The 17,318-nt window shown below is 41.0% G+C and overlaps 2 protein-coding genes across 2 annotated transcripts; one reads left to right on the forward strand and one right to left on the reverse strand.

The window, feature by feature from the left end:
- Positions 1 to 853: 853 nt before the first annotated feature.
- Positions 854 to 6,732, reverse strand: ggt1a (gamma-glutamyltransferase 1a). Its single transcript, XM_088376072.1, has 13 exons — positions 6,066 to 6,732; positions 5,251 to 5,421; positions 5,040 to 5,170; positions 4,868 to 4,957; positions 4,545 to 4,737; positions 4,012 to 4,172; positions 3,734 to 3,883; positions 3,198 to 3,334; positions 2,593 to 2,780; positions 2,310 to 2,437; positions 2,108 to 2,220; positions 1,917 to 2,030; positions 854 to 1,665 (listed from the first exon to the last, which is right to left on the reverse strand). Exons 1-13 carry the CDS (start codon positions 6,110 to 6,112, stop codon positions 1,519 to 1,521), a joined length of 1,770 nt encoding a protein of 589 aa, XP_088232198.1. The 5' UTR covers positions 6,113 to 6,732; the 3' UTR covers positions 854 to 1,518.
- Positions 6,661 to 17,228, forward strand: lrrc75ba (leucine rich repeat containing 75Ba). The gene is made up of 4 exons (XM_088376076.1): positions 6,661 to 7,293; positions 10,599 to 10,727; positions 12,377 to 12,489; positions 15,022 to 17,228. Exons 1-4 carry the CDS (start codon positions 7,009 to 7,011, stop codon positions 15,623 to 15,625), a joined length of 1,131 nt encoding a protein of 376 aa, XP_088232202.1. The 5' UTR covers positions 6,661 to 7,008; the 3' UTR covers positions 15,626 to 17,228.
- The last annotated feature ends 90 nt before the right edge of the window (positions 17,229 to 17,318 follow it).

Raw genomic sequence — 17,318 nt, forward strand, 5'->3', positions numbered from 1 at the left:
GGAAACCGGAGTGCCCGGAGAAAACCCACGTAGGCACGGGGAGAACATGCAAACTCCACACAGGGAGGGTCGAAGGTAGAATCCCACATTCCCTTTAAGACTTTGAATGGTCTCAAGGTATGAATGTTAGTGTTAATGGTTTGTCTAGATTTTCCCTGTGATTTGAGCAGTCCAGTGTGTACCCCACCTCTCACCTAAAGTCAGCTAAGGTGTGCTCCAGCACACCCACGACCTGAGTGAGTAGCTATGAGCAATACAGAAGAAGGTATGTTGTTCATCCCTGAAGGAAAATTTGAATCCTACTTTCCACATATACTTAATGTCGGTAGAATCACACAGAATCAGTTCAGACATGCAGGAAAGCAGAAATTTGCGGGTATGGTACCTTGCTGTAGGGCATTTCGACAGTGCTCATAAATGGGACTGGGATGTTTGCAGCTTTCACGAATTGTGTGCAGGCAGATCCTTGCAACATGGGGAATATACATTATCATGTTACAATATGACATGATTGTGGATAATTGGCTCAATAAAAGGCCATTTTGTCACGGTTTGTCTGTGCTTTCAAAATGGAATGAGACCATTTGTGATGGTGTGCTGAAATTCTTTGATTAAACATCTCAACAAATGAGCTCATGCACTTCAAAGTTGTTCTCCAAGTCAAGGCCTCACAATTACAATGTATCAAACCACACAAATGGCGGCCAATGCAACGATGCTGCCTTAGCTAGTTACTGAGGCTTTACCCCGTAACAGTCCCTAATGTCAAAATAAAATGTGCTTAAGAACATAATTTCTTCTTGCTTAGTACTTTTCCAATCAAAATGAGATAACAAAATGATTGTTCACGATCTAAAAAGGGGTATTGGATGTGTTTATTTAATAACAAATCTGGTCACTAACAGCATAAAACAATGCATGTTTTATAAAAATAGATGTAGTTGTTTTCAGAATCAACAATACATAAACGTAACAGCTACTCAACTGCATATAAAACATGTACAATTTATAGTAAATAAGTTAATGCTTCTGCTTGGGGCAAAGAAACAACATGGTTATTCCATAATCAGAATAACAATACAGATAACAAATATCGGCAGACATGAAACAGGCAAACAACCTGAGATGTCTTTATTTTATAAAAAGCAGCTGCTTGCAAGTCTGGTTTTTATAAACACTTGCAGTGTTAGATGGCTAGTAACAATTTATCCAACATTCAACACTTAAAACAACTTTTCAAATTCAACTTTGAACATATTGTATAACAGCATTTAATATAATATCAGGATATGGGATGCATATTCTGAAAATATTTTTGAAACTAATTTGAATGGATTTGCATACTCTTCAAATCAAGCAAGCGTTACTCATTTTTTCCAAATATGGAAAAACTTCACCATGCTCTCCCATAACAACATCAATGCAGACATTTTATAGCAGATGCAACTTCTTACTTTATAGTAAAAGTAAAACAAAAAAGAAAGACAAAAAAAAGAAAAAAAGGGTCTGGAACCATATTCAATATCCGGCAGGATATCCTCCTTTCCTGGGGTCTGATTCTGCGAAGAGATGCTCTCCTTGTCGCATCACCACCTGAACCACAGAATCTGGATTGCTCTGCAGCCATGTTAAATGGTTCTTCTCAATTAGGCCTTCCAGGATTCTCTGGTATCACACGCACAGCAGGTCTCAAGATGTGCGGCTGAGCAAATGCTTGGAAGTGGTTACGGTATCACAATCACAGGGCGAATTTAGCAAGCGAGCGAAATCCGCCATCATATTTCATTATCTGTCATTCTATATGCCGTGTTGAGCATGGTAGACACAACAGTCGTACTTTTCTTTTACTTGTTTTAGTTGTATTGCTATCAAAATAATAGAAAAATAATCCAAGTGCCATTTTAGCACTCTCTCACCTTGTCAAAGTCTTGCTCCACCACTGTCAAATTTGGATTGAGCTGATTGTGCACTCGCGGCTCGGTCACCGCTTTCCTCAAATTGTACTTAAAGAACAAAGAGTTCAGGATGACCTGTTCACAGGACGAAAAAAGAAGAACATGGCTTTTGAAGAAACTAAATAAATGTAACCGCATGGGAGTAGTCTTACTAAGGCAGTAGCCGTGGTAATTTTTGTGCCCCCGGATGCTCCAACAACCATTTTAACTCTTTTGTCTTTATCAAAGATTATTGTGGGGGACATAGAGGACAGAGGCCTCTTTCCTGTAACACACAAACACATATTTATTCCACCCTAAATCCTCCTTAAACAACGCACCCCATGTTTATGACCTAAAATGGACGGGTCTCACCTGGTTGGATGAAGTTGTTTGGAGAGGGAGGGACTCCAAAGCCATTGGTTATGTATGGAGAGCTGAAATCATCCATTTCATCATTAAAGATAATTCCAGTTGATCGAGACATGACTTTGGAACCAAAGCTGAAAGCACAAACAAGCATATAGATTGATCAACAACATTAATCATACTTGTTGAATCTATATGTGTTGTTCCACAATTCTGATGGATTATGTAAAGTAGGTCAAACAGAAGTGAATGTTTCGATTGGTTTCGGTAAGGCAGATAAGTATCTTACTATAGATTAATGGTGCTGGTGGCTGCCACGGCGCTTCCGTCTTCAGCTATCACCGACAGATGAGCTGTACCGTGGCTGTCTGGGACAAAATAATCCGGCTCATAGTAAATGACTGGATGAGTGGTGTCATCTGTAATTTTCCTCCTTATGCCTTCAGCAAAGAAGGTCGATGTCATGTTTTGGATAAGCTGAGAAGAACCAAACAATTTTCAGTTAGACATCTAGTATGAGCACACAACTAGATTTTGATTTCATATTATATACAAATAATTGATATACAAATTGATTGCACATCACCTCTATTATCCCACAACAAAAAATGTTGGTTAATTAAAAGGCAAGTTACTGGTGACTGGTGGAACTCTGCGTTTGCTCTGTCGATGTATTTCCGTAGAATCTTTTTTGGTTTTCTTCAACGAAGTAAAAATGTGCCATGTCTTTGCAAACTTATCTCGTTATTTTATGCTCATCTTCACCCATCACATGCAACATGCTATTTTTGTATTAGCATCAATTTAGTAAAATTACTTGGCTGAGAAAACTATATTCTCCTAAAGTGAACAATGGTTACTGTAAATGTTTTGAGATATTAGTTGGGGGTTTACATCGGTGATATTGAGGAAATGTGGATCCCCGAGTTTGCTCCTCTTGGCGTAAGCAAAACGGAAAGCCTCAATGATGCGATGATACGTGAGGGTCTTCATCTCAGCTGTGGAAACACTCGCATTTGTGAAGTTGTACCCTGCAAAACATCCACAGTGACAAAAGTCTGCATGAAATCAACTTAATTTTGGTCAAAACTTATAATGAGGCTACTTAATCAGTGTTCCAAAAGCCAGATGCATGCACAGAATTGGCAGGTCATGAAAGTGTTCACTCAAATAAAATAAAATCACATGAACAAATGAATGATCAGGAATTTACGTGCTCTTCCTTCAACATAGGTCAAAACAGTGAACAATATATTCAATTTAACTTAGTGTTTAGATATGGAGTATTATTCAAGCGCTGACTTGAGCAGTAGCTTGATTTTCTGTCATCAAAGCAGGTTTGGAAACATTACAGGAATAATCGGGCGCAAGGAACGTGGAAATCTTCCCTTGTGCACGATGACACGAAAGCACGGCCAGGTCGCTCCTACCTTTCACTATGTTAAGAATGAGCGCTAAGACTGGACCACTGGAGGGGGCATCGGGGACATACATGGTATATTCCCCAACACTCAGCTTGAGGGGATTTTCATTCAGTACTGGCTGGTACTCCAATAAATCATCCAACGTGATGATCCCACCTAGAATATTGATAGAGGTTTCAATTGATTATAAGTAATTATCCTTCCTCTTGTTTTTCTAGTTGTTTAATTTGTATTTTATTGTGTACATGAATGCTTTTCATTTGGAATAGATGATTAAACAAGACCTGCTGCCTGGATGTCATCCACGATTCTCCATGCCATTGAGCCATTATAGAACACGTTAGGACCCTCTTCTGCTATCCTCTGGTATGTGTCTGCCAGCTTTGGAAATCTTATAATGTCATTTTCCCTGAGAATGTTTTTTTGTGAATCACAAAACACTTCACTGTAAGATGAGAGGAGAAGAGAATGTGTTTAGTATTTTGAAGTTGCACAAAAAGATGAACAGAACAGAATATGTAGTTTTAGTCATGGATGAATGGAGCAGGGCGACCAAATGCAGCTTGGACCAAAGTTTAGGATCAGTGCCACCAATTGGCGCCACCATGATAGTTTCATGTTTTGACTACTTGTAAAACTGGATGTGTGGGTTGAATATGAAATGAAAACTACAGGATGTTTGCTCAATGCTGTTTTAAATATTTAAGTATGCTGGTATCGCAAGTTATTATAGACTATATGTTCTCTACGGAATGTTAAAATGCAGCATCCCTGAATTAGCGTGCCACCGTTTATGTTGCTGATTCTTTCTCCTCACCACAGGTTTGCATTTCCTTGAATGAAATCCTTGTTTGTAAAGATGGCGAGAGCCAAGGCTTTCCCTATCGGAAAGCCTTCACGGGCCAGGACGATGCTTGGCTCAAACAGCTCTTTCCATGGCAGCCTGCCATGTCTCCTGTGTGCCATCTCATAGCCGCGAATCTCCCCAGGGATGGCTATGGACAGTCCACCTGTCATGTACAAGCATTAGTAGTGTGTTGGATATCATACGGCCATTCTTTGTTCTAATTTCCATCCATCCTACCAAAGGATCGCCCTATATAAAGTGTGGCAAACAGCCTTGTGGAAATGTGATTGTACCTGTACGAGAAAGTTGTGTGTTGTTTCCAAACATGTCCTCAGTGGCGTTCTTGGGTGCTGTTTCCCTTGCATCAATAGTTTCTACGCTCTCTGTTGAGTAGGAAATGTGAGTGAGGGAGCATTTTGCTCATTCAACTTCATTAAGGTGTTCTAAATGATGAGGAAGACTCACCTGAAGAGGCATTGTAGATGATAAAGAAGACCCCTCCTCCAATGCCCATGCTGTGTGCATTAAAAAGGCCCACACAGAGCAAAGCAGCAATAGAGGCATCCACCGCTGAACCGTTTTTCTTCAAAATGTCCCTACGGACATTTAACACGTTTGTCGTTATGTGTGCGCATGCATGCACAGACTATAAATAGCGCACAAAACACCGAATTACCTTCCGATTTCGGAGCACTTTCCAGCATCAGCAGCGACAGCAGCCCTTAAGAACAAATGGCATGGAGGGGGAGTCGTGTTTTTCTTCCCCGTTCCTATGAAGAGGAACAGGCCCACAATAACCAGCAGAAGGACCACCAGACCAGCAGTTAGAGACTTTGCCTCCATTTTCCTGCCATGTAAATTCAACAAAGACCATTGTCAGACAGGATTTGGTGACCGAGACAGGCCCAGAGAAGTTGGTTGTCATTAATACGTGAGAAATGATAGCAGAACAGTTGTGTTATTTTCTCAGCCATGGTTGCAATGTCATGGTCTATTTCACTTATTCTGCTCTTATCTCACACCAATTGATATATGTTAGACAGCCCTGCCTGTATTTGTGACGCAAGCTTCTCAACAGCACGTTCCCTTGTGGGTCACCTCATATTCTGTATTCCCTGTTTGCCTCTCCTCTCATGCTGCTGCGGCTGCTGTTGGGGAAGACTAATAATACTGCTGCTGCTGCGGGCTCCTGCTCTTGCTGCTTTGATTGCGTCTGAATCTAATCACAATGGTCCTGTTCTGAATCTCCCAGGTTCAAAGTCTGCCACAGACATGCTAATAACCATTCACAGTAGACAAGTGGAATTCTACATCTTGCTACAAGTGCCAAAAATCTCATTTGCCTTTGTGCATACACCAGTGTCAAAGGTTAGGTCTAAAGTTTGTTTCAGTTTCATTCTTTTCCATGACATGTAAAGGATACACTGAGACTCATGGAACTGAACAGAATTTTAAGATTATACTTAACTTCCATCCATCCATTTTCCTTACCGCTTGTCGGGGGTCGCGGGCGTGCTGGAGCCTATCCCAGCAGTCATCCGGCAGTAGGAGGGGGACACCCTGAACTGGTTGCCAGCCAATCACGGGGCACACAGAGACGAACAACCACTCAGACCTAGGGGCAATTTGGAGTGCTCATGTCTGGGGCAAATCTTGACTTGGCTCTCCTGTATGACGCCATGTGTTGAGCTTCAGAATGATACCTAAATATCTGCGGGGCAATAAGAGTGGTGGTTACCATGTCTGGGGCAAATCTTGACTTAGATCTTCTGTATGACGCTTGCATATATTCCTCTCAGAGCCAGAGGTTGAGCAACACTATGTTTGTTTATGGACTTGGTATGTCTTTGTACTAAAGCGGAAAAATAAAAAGTAAAATAACAGCATTTTTTTATTGTCTGTGATGACAGTTGTGTCGGGTGCGCACTGTAATTCTTTCAAAAACATAATCCTTCCATTACTTTCATTCTCCTATGTTTTCAAATTGCATTTCACGGTGGTGGCGGGGCGGGATGGGGGATGCAAGCAAGTAGGAGGGACACGCATCGGGCTAAGCGTGCGGCGATTGGTCAGACGTTCCACGCTGCTCAAACCTAAACAGCAGCGTAAAAACAGCAGACTGCTCGTGATAAAGCAGCCAGAGCGTCGTGTCCTCCCTCATCCTTATCATCGCCGTCATCACCTGCGCCTTAGGACGGTGGGCCACGTCAGAGTATAACTTCAAGACAAATCTACGTTTAAAAAAAAAAAAAAAAAGAGCGAGGGTGGGGGAGAAAGTGTTGTTGTTGTTGTGCACATCGGACGCTTTGGTCGGCAGGAGAGACAGACGTCCAGCACGACGCCGTGCAAAAAGGAGGCTGCTGCTGCTGAACATGGGTCAGCCCTGCTGCTAATCCCGTCTGACTTGGAAGAATAACAACAAGGCAACCTCGGCATGGGCTCCAGACTGAGTCGGCAGAACAGCTTGGACAATGAGAATTTCTCCAAAAAGCGACGCAGACTCCTCGATGTCGCGGCGGACGGCAACAGTCGAAGCGGCCGGACAGGCGGAGACTTCCTCTTCGCCCTCATGCTTAAGACAGACAAACTGCCTGGGATGCTACGTCGGACCAACCACAGCCCCTACATAAGACGGGTGTCGTGGATCAGGGAGATCCAGAAACTGCTTCGCGATCGCAGGATGGAGCAGGCCACCGACGTGCTCAGATTACTGAGGAAGGTGAGGTGAAACACATGGGAGACTTTCGGAGACTGAGCCTGCCGCTGTCCCATTTTGGGCCTGCTATGTTATTGATGCAATTCAAAAGCAACAGATGGCCGGCCACCAGTCTTGGCCTGTTGTTGCATTGATAGAATGACCTTAGTTATTATTACAATCTGACTCCACGCTCGGAATTGATCACATGCTTAAAAGCCCATTAAGAATTCCTTGATTATGTGGAGTTTATTGTAGGCACAGCACAGTTCATTTTTGCTATATGAGTTCATGTCTGCAGTAATTTGTTTACATGTACTGCATTTGTGTCTTTAATGAAAGATATTCAATTACCGATAGCAGTGAATGAGAGTGAAATATTGTTTTTGGAGATCGTCCCAGGACAAGTGCTGTAGAACGCGAGTGAATGGATGTTGTTGGCCTTACGGCTATGTAAGGTGTATTTTTGTGTTTTGAGGTGAGGAACCAAATTTCTGATTTGAGGTGAAACCCAGCTATATGAAACCAGTGTCACCATCTGATGTACCGTATTTTCCGGACTATAAGGCGCACCTAGAAACCTAACATTTTCTCAAAAGCCGACAGTGCGCCTTATAGTCGTATATATTATATATCTGGACCAAATTCCTAGATTTAAACTGACCGGAAGCATTGTGTCATGAAATCAATCATAAGTGGCCCGCTGAAGACTATGTATCATCAATCGAAAAGACTATGGATCATTATTTTGTGATTATAAAGTAATTTGTTGCGTCTGAAGTTAAAATAAAAAAGATAAAATGGAGAATGATTTGATTTCGATTAAAAATCTGACATGATGCATTAATGGTGCGCCATTAAGTCTGGTGCGCCTTATAGTCCGGAAAATATGGTACTGTGCACATATAGCCACCACCTGATGTGATTATTGTTATCCAAAGTAGGTCACTGACAAAGAGTGTGGTGTAGTAGACACATGGTCAAAGTGGCAGACACAGCATGTGACTCACCATGACGGTCACTTTCACTCTCACCCACTCTCGTCAACTGTGCAATGTTGATTTCAAAAAGGAAAACCTGCCATCCAAATAAAGAAATGCATCGTGGCCTTTAACCAGTTGCTTTTAACTGAGGACAGGTGTTTCCCAAAATTCCCACACCATCATACCTCCCCTGTACTCTCTTGTGTTGTCCTATTTTTTTCCACTCTTGTTGGGCGTTTTTGACATACCCATTAGAGCAGACTTCAGCACTATACACGCTCCATAATAGCCTGCGCTCTTTGAAAAGAAGGTCACAGACAAGGAAATATGGAGCTGTCTCTGCCCTTTTATACTGCTGTCTACAGTGATGTCGTGATGTGAAGTCATTGTCATTGGTGGTGACTTATCTAGTTCTCCACCAAATGGAAACATGATCAAACTCTTGGACCTTTATGGACACTGGACACTGTTTCTGTCAACATTTCGTAACATCTTGTAGCACGTTTAAAACAATTAGCCTTTGTGCCTTTTGTCTTTTGAGTCTAATAATGATTTGTGTGTTGGCTTCAACGAGCATCAACACTAAAAGGCTTCACTAGCATCAAGAGGCGTGATTGTAATCTTGAATGGAAATGGTGGACTAATAAAGGACGATTCTGCATATTGTGTAAAGTATTCGTCGGAGCAAACGAGCCCATTGTAAGATCATTCGCTTGCTTTCATCTTGTCAGACAATTGTGTGTTAATTAACATTCGAGTCTTGACACTGAAGATAGCCAAGTTTCCTTAATTGATCCAAGGAGATAAATTGCCAAACACGCTCAATGAGGCTTGCATCTGCTTGAAAATCAAGATGCACCAGTAGTTACGCCCGAGTGCCCGTGCACACACTATGAAGATAGAGCCCAATGAGTTTAGTGCTTAGATTCCATCTTTGCTGCCAGAGGTCGCATTACACTTTTTTTCCTTTGGCTGGCCTATTTGGCCAGCAGTCAACCGGGAATCCAGCCATATAGTTCATCTGAGATATGTTTGAAATAGCTATTAAATTAGTCCCATTAAACTCCAAATCAAATGCAGTCCTTGATGCCAGCTGATGGTGTTTACCTCCACTTGCACATTTAAAAAAAAATAAAACCATTATTTTTGTTTGCAAATCCATTTTGTTTGATTGCATAAAAAGGAACACATTTCTTTTCATAGTGAATCAGCTTTAATTGATTTAGCAAAACTAGAGTCTGTGTGTCTTATCTCAAGAATATGGTAATGGTCATTTTTAGTCTGTTGGTGTCATAAAATGGTGTTTTTTTAAAATAATCAAACTCTCCCCAAGTTCTGTCTGTCTCCTTTTACCCTGGTTAAAAGAAGACGGCCGGTAACGTGAAACTGCCAGCCTCTCGCCGCAGACTTTTCAAGCTGTCTCTTGCAATCAATGCCCATTGTGCTGTCGAAAAAGACAATTGTTTGTGCCGGCATGTATCTGTGTCTCGAAGGCTTACCTCTGATTAAAGTTGCATGCGCCGCCCAAGTGCTTGTCATTGTAATTTGCTTCATTGGGGATGCAGTGGTGGACTTGTTGACAAGGCCAGGCGCATAACCTGTTTTACATGCTGACTGCTCTTGCCTTACTCATTGCATTCATCTTGCATTCCATTTATACTTCCAATTAGGTTTTGGTGGAGTTTTCATATACCTCCACGATGTAAGATCCAATAGAAGTGTATAATGAAAACAAGTTAAGACCCCTCCATCCATTTTGTAATTTAAGCTGCACATGTGGAGATGTAGTAGCTAAATATTGAGAGAAGACAAAGGTGAGATTTGTCCCATTTGCTCCCCACACTGAACTAACTGCTTGGAACCCAGAAACATGGTCATCCCCCGTCCCTTCAAAGTTATAGGTTCCTGGTGACTGGCTCTCCCTTGTTGGTCACTACACAGCCCCTCGCTTCAGAATTCATCAAAGCAAAAGTGCATAAACAAATAAGTCATCATGAATAGTGTCAAGAAAACCAGTTAATGTGGTGGAGGGCGGCATAAGCAGCCAAAGAGGATGTGCTGTACAGGAGGGTCAAGGTCAGAGGGTCAGGCTCTTGAATGTCAAGAGTCTGTGGCCTGGTCGTTTGCCATGCCAGCATAATAAAGCCTCACAAAAGAAGAGTGTCTAATAGTTTTAATACTTATAAACTTTCATGTATGCAGTACTGCAATTGTCCACCTCCGATCAATACGTATTGGTCTGAGGTTGACAATTACACTCTATTAAATTCGTATTTGCTTCTGTTTTACCACTTTACACACTTGTTTAGCTTTGATGTTATTAATTGTTTTTCTGTTTTCTTTTAGGATCTGGGACTGGAAGGTACTTCACTCAATGACATCTTGTACAAGAATGCTGCCTTCCTAAATCTGGTGGATCCAATCTCGCATGAGCTGCTGCTGAGCTTGGCCCGAGAGATGCAGAATCCTAAGAAGGTTAGCTTCTGTTACACTCCCTAGGAAGAAATCATTTTGCACATATCCAACTAACTAACTAACTAACTAACTAACTAACTAACTAACTAACTAACTAACTAACTAACTAACTAACTAACTAACTAACTCAACAACAGTATCATTTGTTGTTCTGAATACACCCCTGCATATCATTGTATTTTTATTTGCATTATTAAAAAATATACGTTGAAATATCGATCAACATTTGAAGAAAAATAAACAATTTTTAAAGCACAAGTAAACCCTAAGGAATTATTTTTAAGAATACACTGTATGTGTACGCAACAGTAAAAACCTGGAATTCTGCTTAATATTCCATATCAGAATAAGAGTGAAACATAAGAATTCTTCAACCTCGCATCATTTTGGACATTACATCCTGTTGTCGATCAAAAAATAGTCACAATTCCTTTTGCATAACATCACGTGACCAAAGCCGGAACCCAATGATGCATTCAAAAAATACTCAGACCGCACACTGGTTTACCCCGGTCGTTCAGAAATTCAGTACATTGCTCAAATTTGCTGTTCGGAAAATTAAGAGTGCAACAAAAACGGTTGAGCGAAATAATTTGTACGTCATGTTCTTGCGATTAGAGAGCAAAAATGGCACCTCCTTTAGGTGAGTGAATGCCATGTTTTGAACATTTTTTTTTTAATATATATTTGGTGGACTAGAGTTAAAAAAAAACTAAATTAAATAAATTAAATTAAAGTAAATTTGGCAGTTTTAGGTTAATCAGGAAGGCTTTAGGTCTGACAAAAAAATCGATTTGCCTGAAATTCCCCCTTGCCCTAACCCACCACCAGAATTCTTGCACACACTGACAATATGAGTGTGCTACTGCTGTTTTGGGTGTACAATTACACTTGACTTGAGAAATAATAATAAAGCATCAGATTTTATAGCATTTTTCTAGACCATCAAAATAAGCCCGTTCCCCATCACGTCCAATATATGAGGACTGCTATAAAGCAATATACCCAATAAAAATTCCTATTATAGTTCAAGAGTTTCCTTCGAGAAGCCAATATTGATTTCCCATTGTTCATACTTTGACACTTAGACAACAGATCAACAGATAGTCTACCAAAGTATAATTTCCAGTGCAATAACAAGGGCGCAATTGTATAAGGATTATTAAAAAAAGACTACACTAATACATGTTGTCCAAAAAGCACTTGAGAACCATGCAAAAGTACACCAATCACAGTATGTTGCACTCTTAACTTCTTTTAAGTACAGTATAACGAATTCCTGCTCTGATTACATTTCTTGATCCTTCTCACTTGAAGTAAAAATGTGAAAAAGCTTTATCAGTCTAGTGGCTTTAATCAGTTGCCTTCCAGCACCGTCCTCATTGAGTGATAGAAGTAGTACAACAGATGTTGCATAAGACACTGAAGATTCCTTAGCCTAAAGCATGAATGCATCAATCTAAATTGCAGCTTCAAGGTGGTGAATTTGACCATCTGCTTATGATCATAACATGGCTGAATTGTCTGTGATGTAACTGTTATCTTGAATAAAACATTTTTTTGAAGACCAGTCAAAATGCTGGAGATCAGGTGGATTGGCTTAATGGATTTTGTTTTTATGATAAGATGCCTTCTATTTTGGTCTCCAGGATTCCGACACCATAAAGTCGTCGGATAAAATTTGCAGACAGCTGATCTACCACCTGACCCCACATTCAAAGTGGCTGAGGCAGAGCATGACCAGACGGAAATCCCAGGCATGGTAAGCCCTTGTGTCCAGACATCCACTAGTAATAACAGTCATAAATCTGCAGCCCACCACAACACAGAGCAGGGCACGACTCCATGTCGAGCTGTAGACATTTTCCTCTCTGTAGCTGACATTGGATTAGGACAGAACTGGCCACTGGCCGACCTGATGGGGAAGCCATGGTAACCACAGCTGTCAATCATCTTTCCTTTTAAGTGCTTGATTACGTGCATTGCTTGTCTATTGCCGCCAGCTTCTGCCGCTCTCTGTCACATTCACTCGAGCTCTCTTCAAAAGTGGCACCGCAATGCATTTGCAAACTGTCCAATGGGGGAAAAATACTACTTCAACACTTCTCTTGCAAATCGTGAATGCAAAATAAGCTTTCTTTGTGCACGTGTGGCTCAGGTATTTTGTTTGTGTTGAAGCTTCTGCTAGCTACTGTGAATAACATTCATTTTTAAATATGAGGGGGTTTTATCATTTGTAGTCTGAAGAAGAACAATGATTTCAGCTATATTAAATAGTGAAAAAAAATCTACTCAGTCTTCTATTGATATATAATGTTTAAGTAATCTTATGACACTGGGGATAGATTTCCTGTACTGTGAAGGACAATGCTGAGGTGCAAAGGTCATGAATCAGATCCATTCAAAGCTCACTTTGTATTTATTATATAGAAGAAATCTCAGGTCCGGTCGAAAAAGATCTCTTTAGACTGGATTGCCATCTCATGTCCGTGAAAAAGCTGCATGCAATGAAAATAAAGATTCCCTCAATTCTAACTGCATGGCGATGGTAATGCAATGAAATATTATAAGGGGTCATATATAAGGTCTTAACAAATCAGTCATGTGTGAAATGGCGTGACATCAGTGAAGACCTCAGGCTCAAATTTTAGACACTGTCACTTGTTATGAAAGCAAAGGAAGGCTACTATAGACTGATTGACTTGACATTTGCCATTAGAGTTGAGAGCATTTTTAATGTTTTATGGTTATAGCCTTTTTAAACAGCAGTTGTTTATTTATTAATTTTTTGCTGAGATTTGAGTTTGAACCAAATGGAGTGACATTTTTTTCAACTGCCGGTCCGCTATATTTTTATTACAATTCCCGTAACAGGTGATGTGATTGATAAATCCGCAAATCCAATGTTCCCTCGCATCAAATCATGACCGAACAGTGATTGATATCTTCATTATGTCATATGAAGTTGATTGAAAACCATAAAACATGGTTATGTAATGGATTTAAATGAGCATTTTGCTGAGCATCAGTAATTTTGCTGATAGCGATTATGTCATCATTAATCTCTCTTAAATTCAATTTGGTGATTATACCCTATCCTTGAGATTGTGAGTTGAATTCTATATAGTTTTATAATGTCTTTTCATTTCAAGTTTAAGCATTTTAAATAAACTGCATTGCAGCGTTGCTGTGAAGAGATTCAAAAATGTATCTGCAGATTAATCTGAAGGAAAGCTTCAAAATTGCTTTCTAACAGGGTGACATCCATTTTTCATGCTTGCTGAGCTTGAAAGACAGTTGTGTGGGGAAAGGGAGCTGTGTGATTAAACTCAATTTACATATGCACCGGGCCATGGACATTAGGACTTTTGTGTTGTGAAGGCCAGACAGTTGAGAGTAAGAAGTGGAAGAGCTTGCAATGTAAAAATCGGTTGGCCTACAATGGTGTATATATTCAGTCATTCAGTCGTTCATTTGTTGGTTCAATTCATCCATGTGCTGAAAACATTGAACTCTTATTTTATGACATGTTTTTATAGTTTTTTTTTTTTTACATTTGCATTTTCTTTCTTTGAATGTGAGTGAGTCACACACAGCACATTTGTAAAGCACTCCCTCCCTGTCAATGTGGTCTATGACGCCACAGAAGGTGACAGCAAAGTGATTTATAGCAGTGCCTGCCGTTTTTATAATTCAAAAGAGCAATCAACAATCCGAGATAGCTACAGTTCAAATGGAAGTGGCCATTTCTCAAAACAAAATGTACAAGAAATAGCCATTTGCAAAAAGAAAAAAAGAAGAATTTTCTGTGTGGGCTACAACAAGCCAATGGTTGGAAACTGTAGCAGATTGATTGCTAAGGTGTCCTTTATACATTTTATATATTGTATCTTTCAAATCTAACATGTAGCACTTAATCACAGAAACATCTCAAAGACCTTCGCATGGCCAAATATATTGACATCCTCTGAGCTTGACCCCCCAGAAGGAAAAGAAAAACAACTCCAACAAAAAAATATATGTCTTTGCTCTGTTATAACGATTGTTGCGCTCTTGGCTGGTGCGGATGTTTTGGCTCCTCTGTTTAGTCAGTGGCCATGCAGCAGTCTTAGTCAGCCTTTTGCCCCAAGCTGTCCATTCACACACTCTGTTACACAACACGGAAAAGACAACACAAAGCCAGGCCCATGTTTCCAGATCAGTGGCCCAACTAACACCTCATTCGGTTTGTGCTTTTTTAAAGTGGACTAGGCCTTGCTCTAATCGTGTTCTTTCTATTCCTTTCGTCATATAGTCTTAAGACAACCCTGCAGAGGAAACTGTCCAGTGACACTGTTGACTTGTCAGGCATTCCTCTGTCCACCCGAGATGTCCGTCAAGTAGCCTTCTACCTCCAAAACAACAGAGACAGTGTGGTAGCTGTGGATATCAGCTTCACAGAGCTCCAAGATGAAAACCTGAAGTTTCTTCTCCCTCTTCTCGCTTCACTACCCAAACTCAACACCCTTGCTCTCAACGGGAACCGTCTAACCCTGACTATACTCAAGGACCTGACTGAGATGCTGAAAGACCCTAAGATGTTCTCCAGCCTGGCCTGGATAGACCTTGGTAACAATGTTGATATTTTCACCATGCCTCAACCGCTTTTGGTAGCTTTGCGCCGGCGCTGTAGCCTGAAGAGCAGTCTGCCTACCATCTACGAGTACACCGAAGGTCAACCCTACTGCTACCGGCTGGAGACGTCTATCGAGGAACCCAGCCACTATGAGGAGGAAGAGGAAGAGGAAGATGCAGAGGACGACACAGATGATGTGGGTAACAAATTTGAGCTGGAGCCGTGGGGCTTAGGTGAGAAGCAGCTCTCCAAAGACTTCACCCTTCACTACTGTGAGAGGTGATCAGGTGTTTGTCTCGGAGGCTCTTTCAACTCTAGCTGAAAAGGTATCACGCAGCAATCTGTTAATCTTGTTTAGCTTGAACAACCTCACACCTTCCGGCCCAGTCCCCCTTTGAGGCATGAGGGAGAACACACACACACTCACCCAGACACCTTGTCATACCACCACGTCTCAGAATGAACCTGCACGAGCTGATGGTGGAGCGAGGGTCGTTGTGGCAGACTTACTGTGTTGGTAGATGGTGCTCTTTGGAACAAAGAGTGGAGGACTGGATTCATTGGAGAAACGTCTCTCTCTTGCCGTCTCGCACCCTTTTTCTATAGTTCCGTCTGACTGTAGCAGCAAAGAAGCCAATCCCAAGGAGATTCGGGTCAGTTGCTAGGCTGGAGGAGCAGCATTTCGGCAGTTTTTCGAGTAGGAGGCGCATCCGCTTGGAACGAGTGGATCCCCCCTCGAGTTCTCGGCCGCGACTGAGACAATCTCCGGTAGGCAGAGCCTCTCTCCACATTGTGTGTTCTCTGTTAATCTCTCAACAAAAGCTATGACACAAGTTCAACAGACTACACAGCCGCCGCCCAGTCACGTGACCCTGGCAAAACTGCTAGGTCAAGACTTTTCCCCCCACTTTCCTAATGTCTACTTGTGAATACCCATGCTGCCCTTGTGTAATGAGGAGACCAATCGTGACCATGCTGCCCTTGTGTAATGAAGAGACCAATCGTGACTCTGTTGTATTACCACTCACTGTTTTTCACTTTTGGTGGGCAAGGGATTCTTAGATGACAACAAGTAGGAATAAACATTGCGACTAATTGTTTACTGTATGTACTTGCTTAAATACTTAACCTCCGTATTGTAGCCATCACCACGGTTTCAACTGAACCAAGTTTTAAAATAGGCTTTTGAATTCACACAGCCCCCGAAATAGTTGTCTGTTGTTCAATTCATTGTCGTTGTTAGTAGTTCTTTATATGCGTTATGACCCCTGCTTTTAGAATGTCATGACTGTTATCTCGTGATGAAACTTTGCAGTAGCACATAATGGTCAGGAAGACCGAAACAGTGCAATGCACTTTAATGCACTTTTCCGTTTGTATTTCACCATATAGCAGTCTGTGGGTAGTTGTTTAAATTATACATGTACGTTGTATAAGCTGTCATCTTTACAATGCTGATCCAAATGGCTCAAGATTGTTAGAAAGCTCCACAAATTAATTATTGCTGCTCCGTTAGAATTTATGTACACTATATGTCTAAATGTGCAATATATATGTTTGTCTCACTGAAATGTCTGGTTATCGTAATTATTTGTGATTTGGTGTCTTGTCCAATTTTGTGACTATCTGGCTCCAATTTCATCAAATTGAGCACAGTGGCCTTCTTGTGTATTCTGAAACAATTAAAAAGGAACTTGGATGTGACAAAAGATTTTACATTAGCAAATGTAAATCGTGATTATATTGAGAGTCGGCACTTTTTATGTTCCTTTAGTCTGAGTTGGGGAGAACACTGTTCAGTTTCGTGTCTGCACAAAACTCTTCCTTGTTGTAGTTTGTATTTTCCAAAGCCAAATTCTACCAATAAACAAACTGATCCAAACTGAGTACTTGAAGTCTGGGCCTTTTTTCAGTTTCAGATCAGAGGATTCACTGACAGAGAGTCTGAAAATGGGTCAGTAATATATATGTGAATA

Source organism: Syngnathus floridae, chromosome 5 (assembly GCF_059516105.1).
Source record: "Syngnathus floridae isolate MCC-2025c chromosome 5, RoL_Sflo_1.0, whole genome shotgun sequence".
Lineage (NCBI taxonomy): Eukaryota > Metazoa > Chordata > Actinopteri > Syngnathiformes > Syngnathidae > Syngnathus > Syngnathus floridae.

Bases quoted from the DNA above. Each gene is read 5' to 3' on its own strand.
- ggt1a (XM_088376072.1), bottom strand. From the start codon at position 6,112: ATGACTGCTGGGATAGGCTCCAGCACGCCCGCGACCCCCGACAAGCG. The intron at 4,738-4,867 runs GTACAATCACAT...TGTACATGACAG, and splicing joins CACACAACTTTCTCGTACAG to GTGGACTGTCCATAGCCATC. The intron at 1,666-1,916 runs GTGAGAGAGTGC...GTGTGATACCAG, and splicing joins TGGAGCAAGACTTTGACAAG to AGAATCCTGGAAGGCCTAAT.
- lrrc75ba (XM_088376076.1), top strand. From the start codon at position 7,009: ATGGGCTCCAGACTGAGTCGGCAGAACAGCTTGGACAATGAGAATTTC. The intron at 10,728-12,376 runs GTTAGCTTCTGT...TTTGGTCTCCAG, and splicing joins AGATGCAGAATCCTAAGAAG to GATTCCGACACCATAAAGTC. The intron at 12,490-15,021 runs GTAAGCCCTTGT...TTCGTCATATAG, and splicing joins AGACGGAAATCCCAGGCATG to TCTTAAGACAACCCTGCAGA.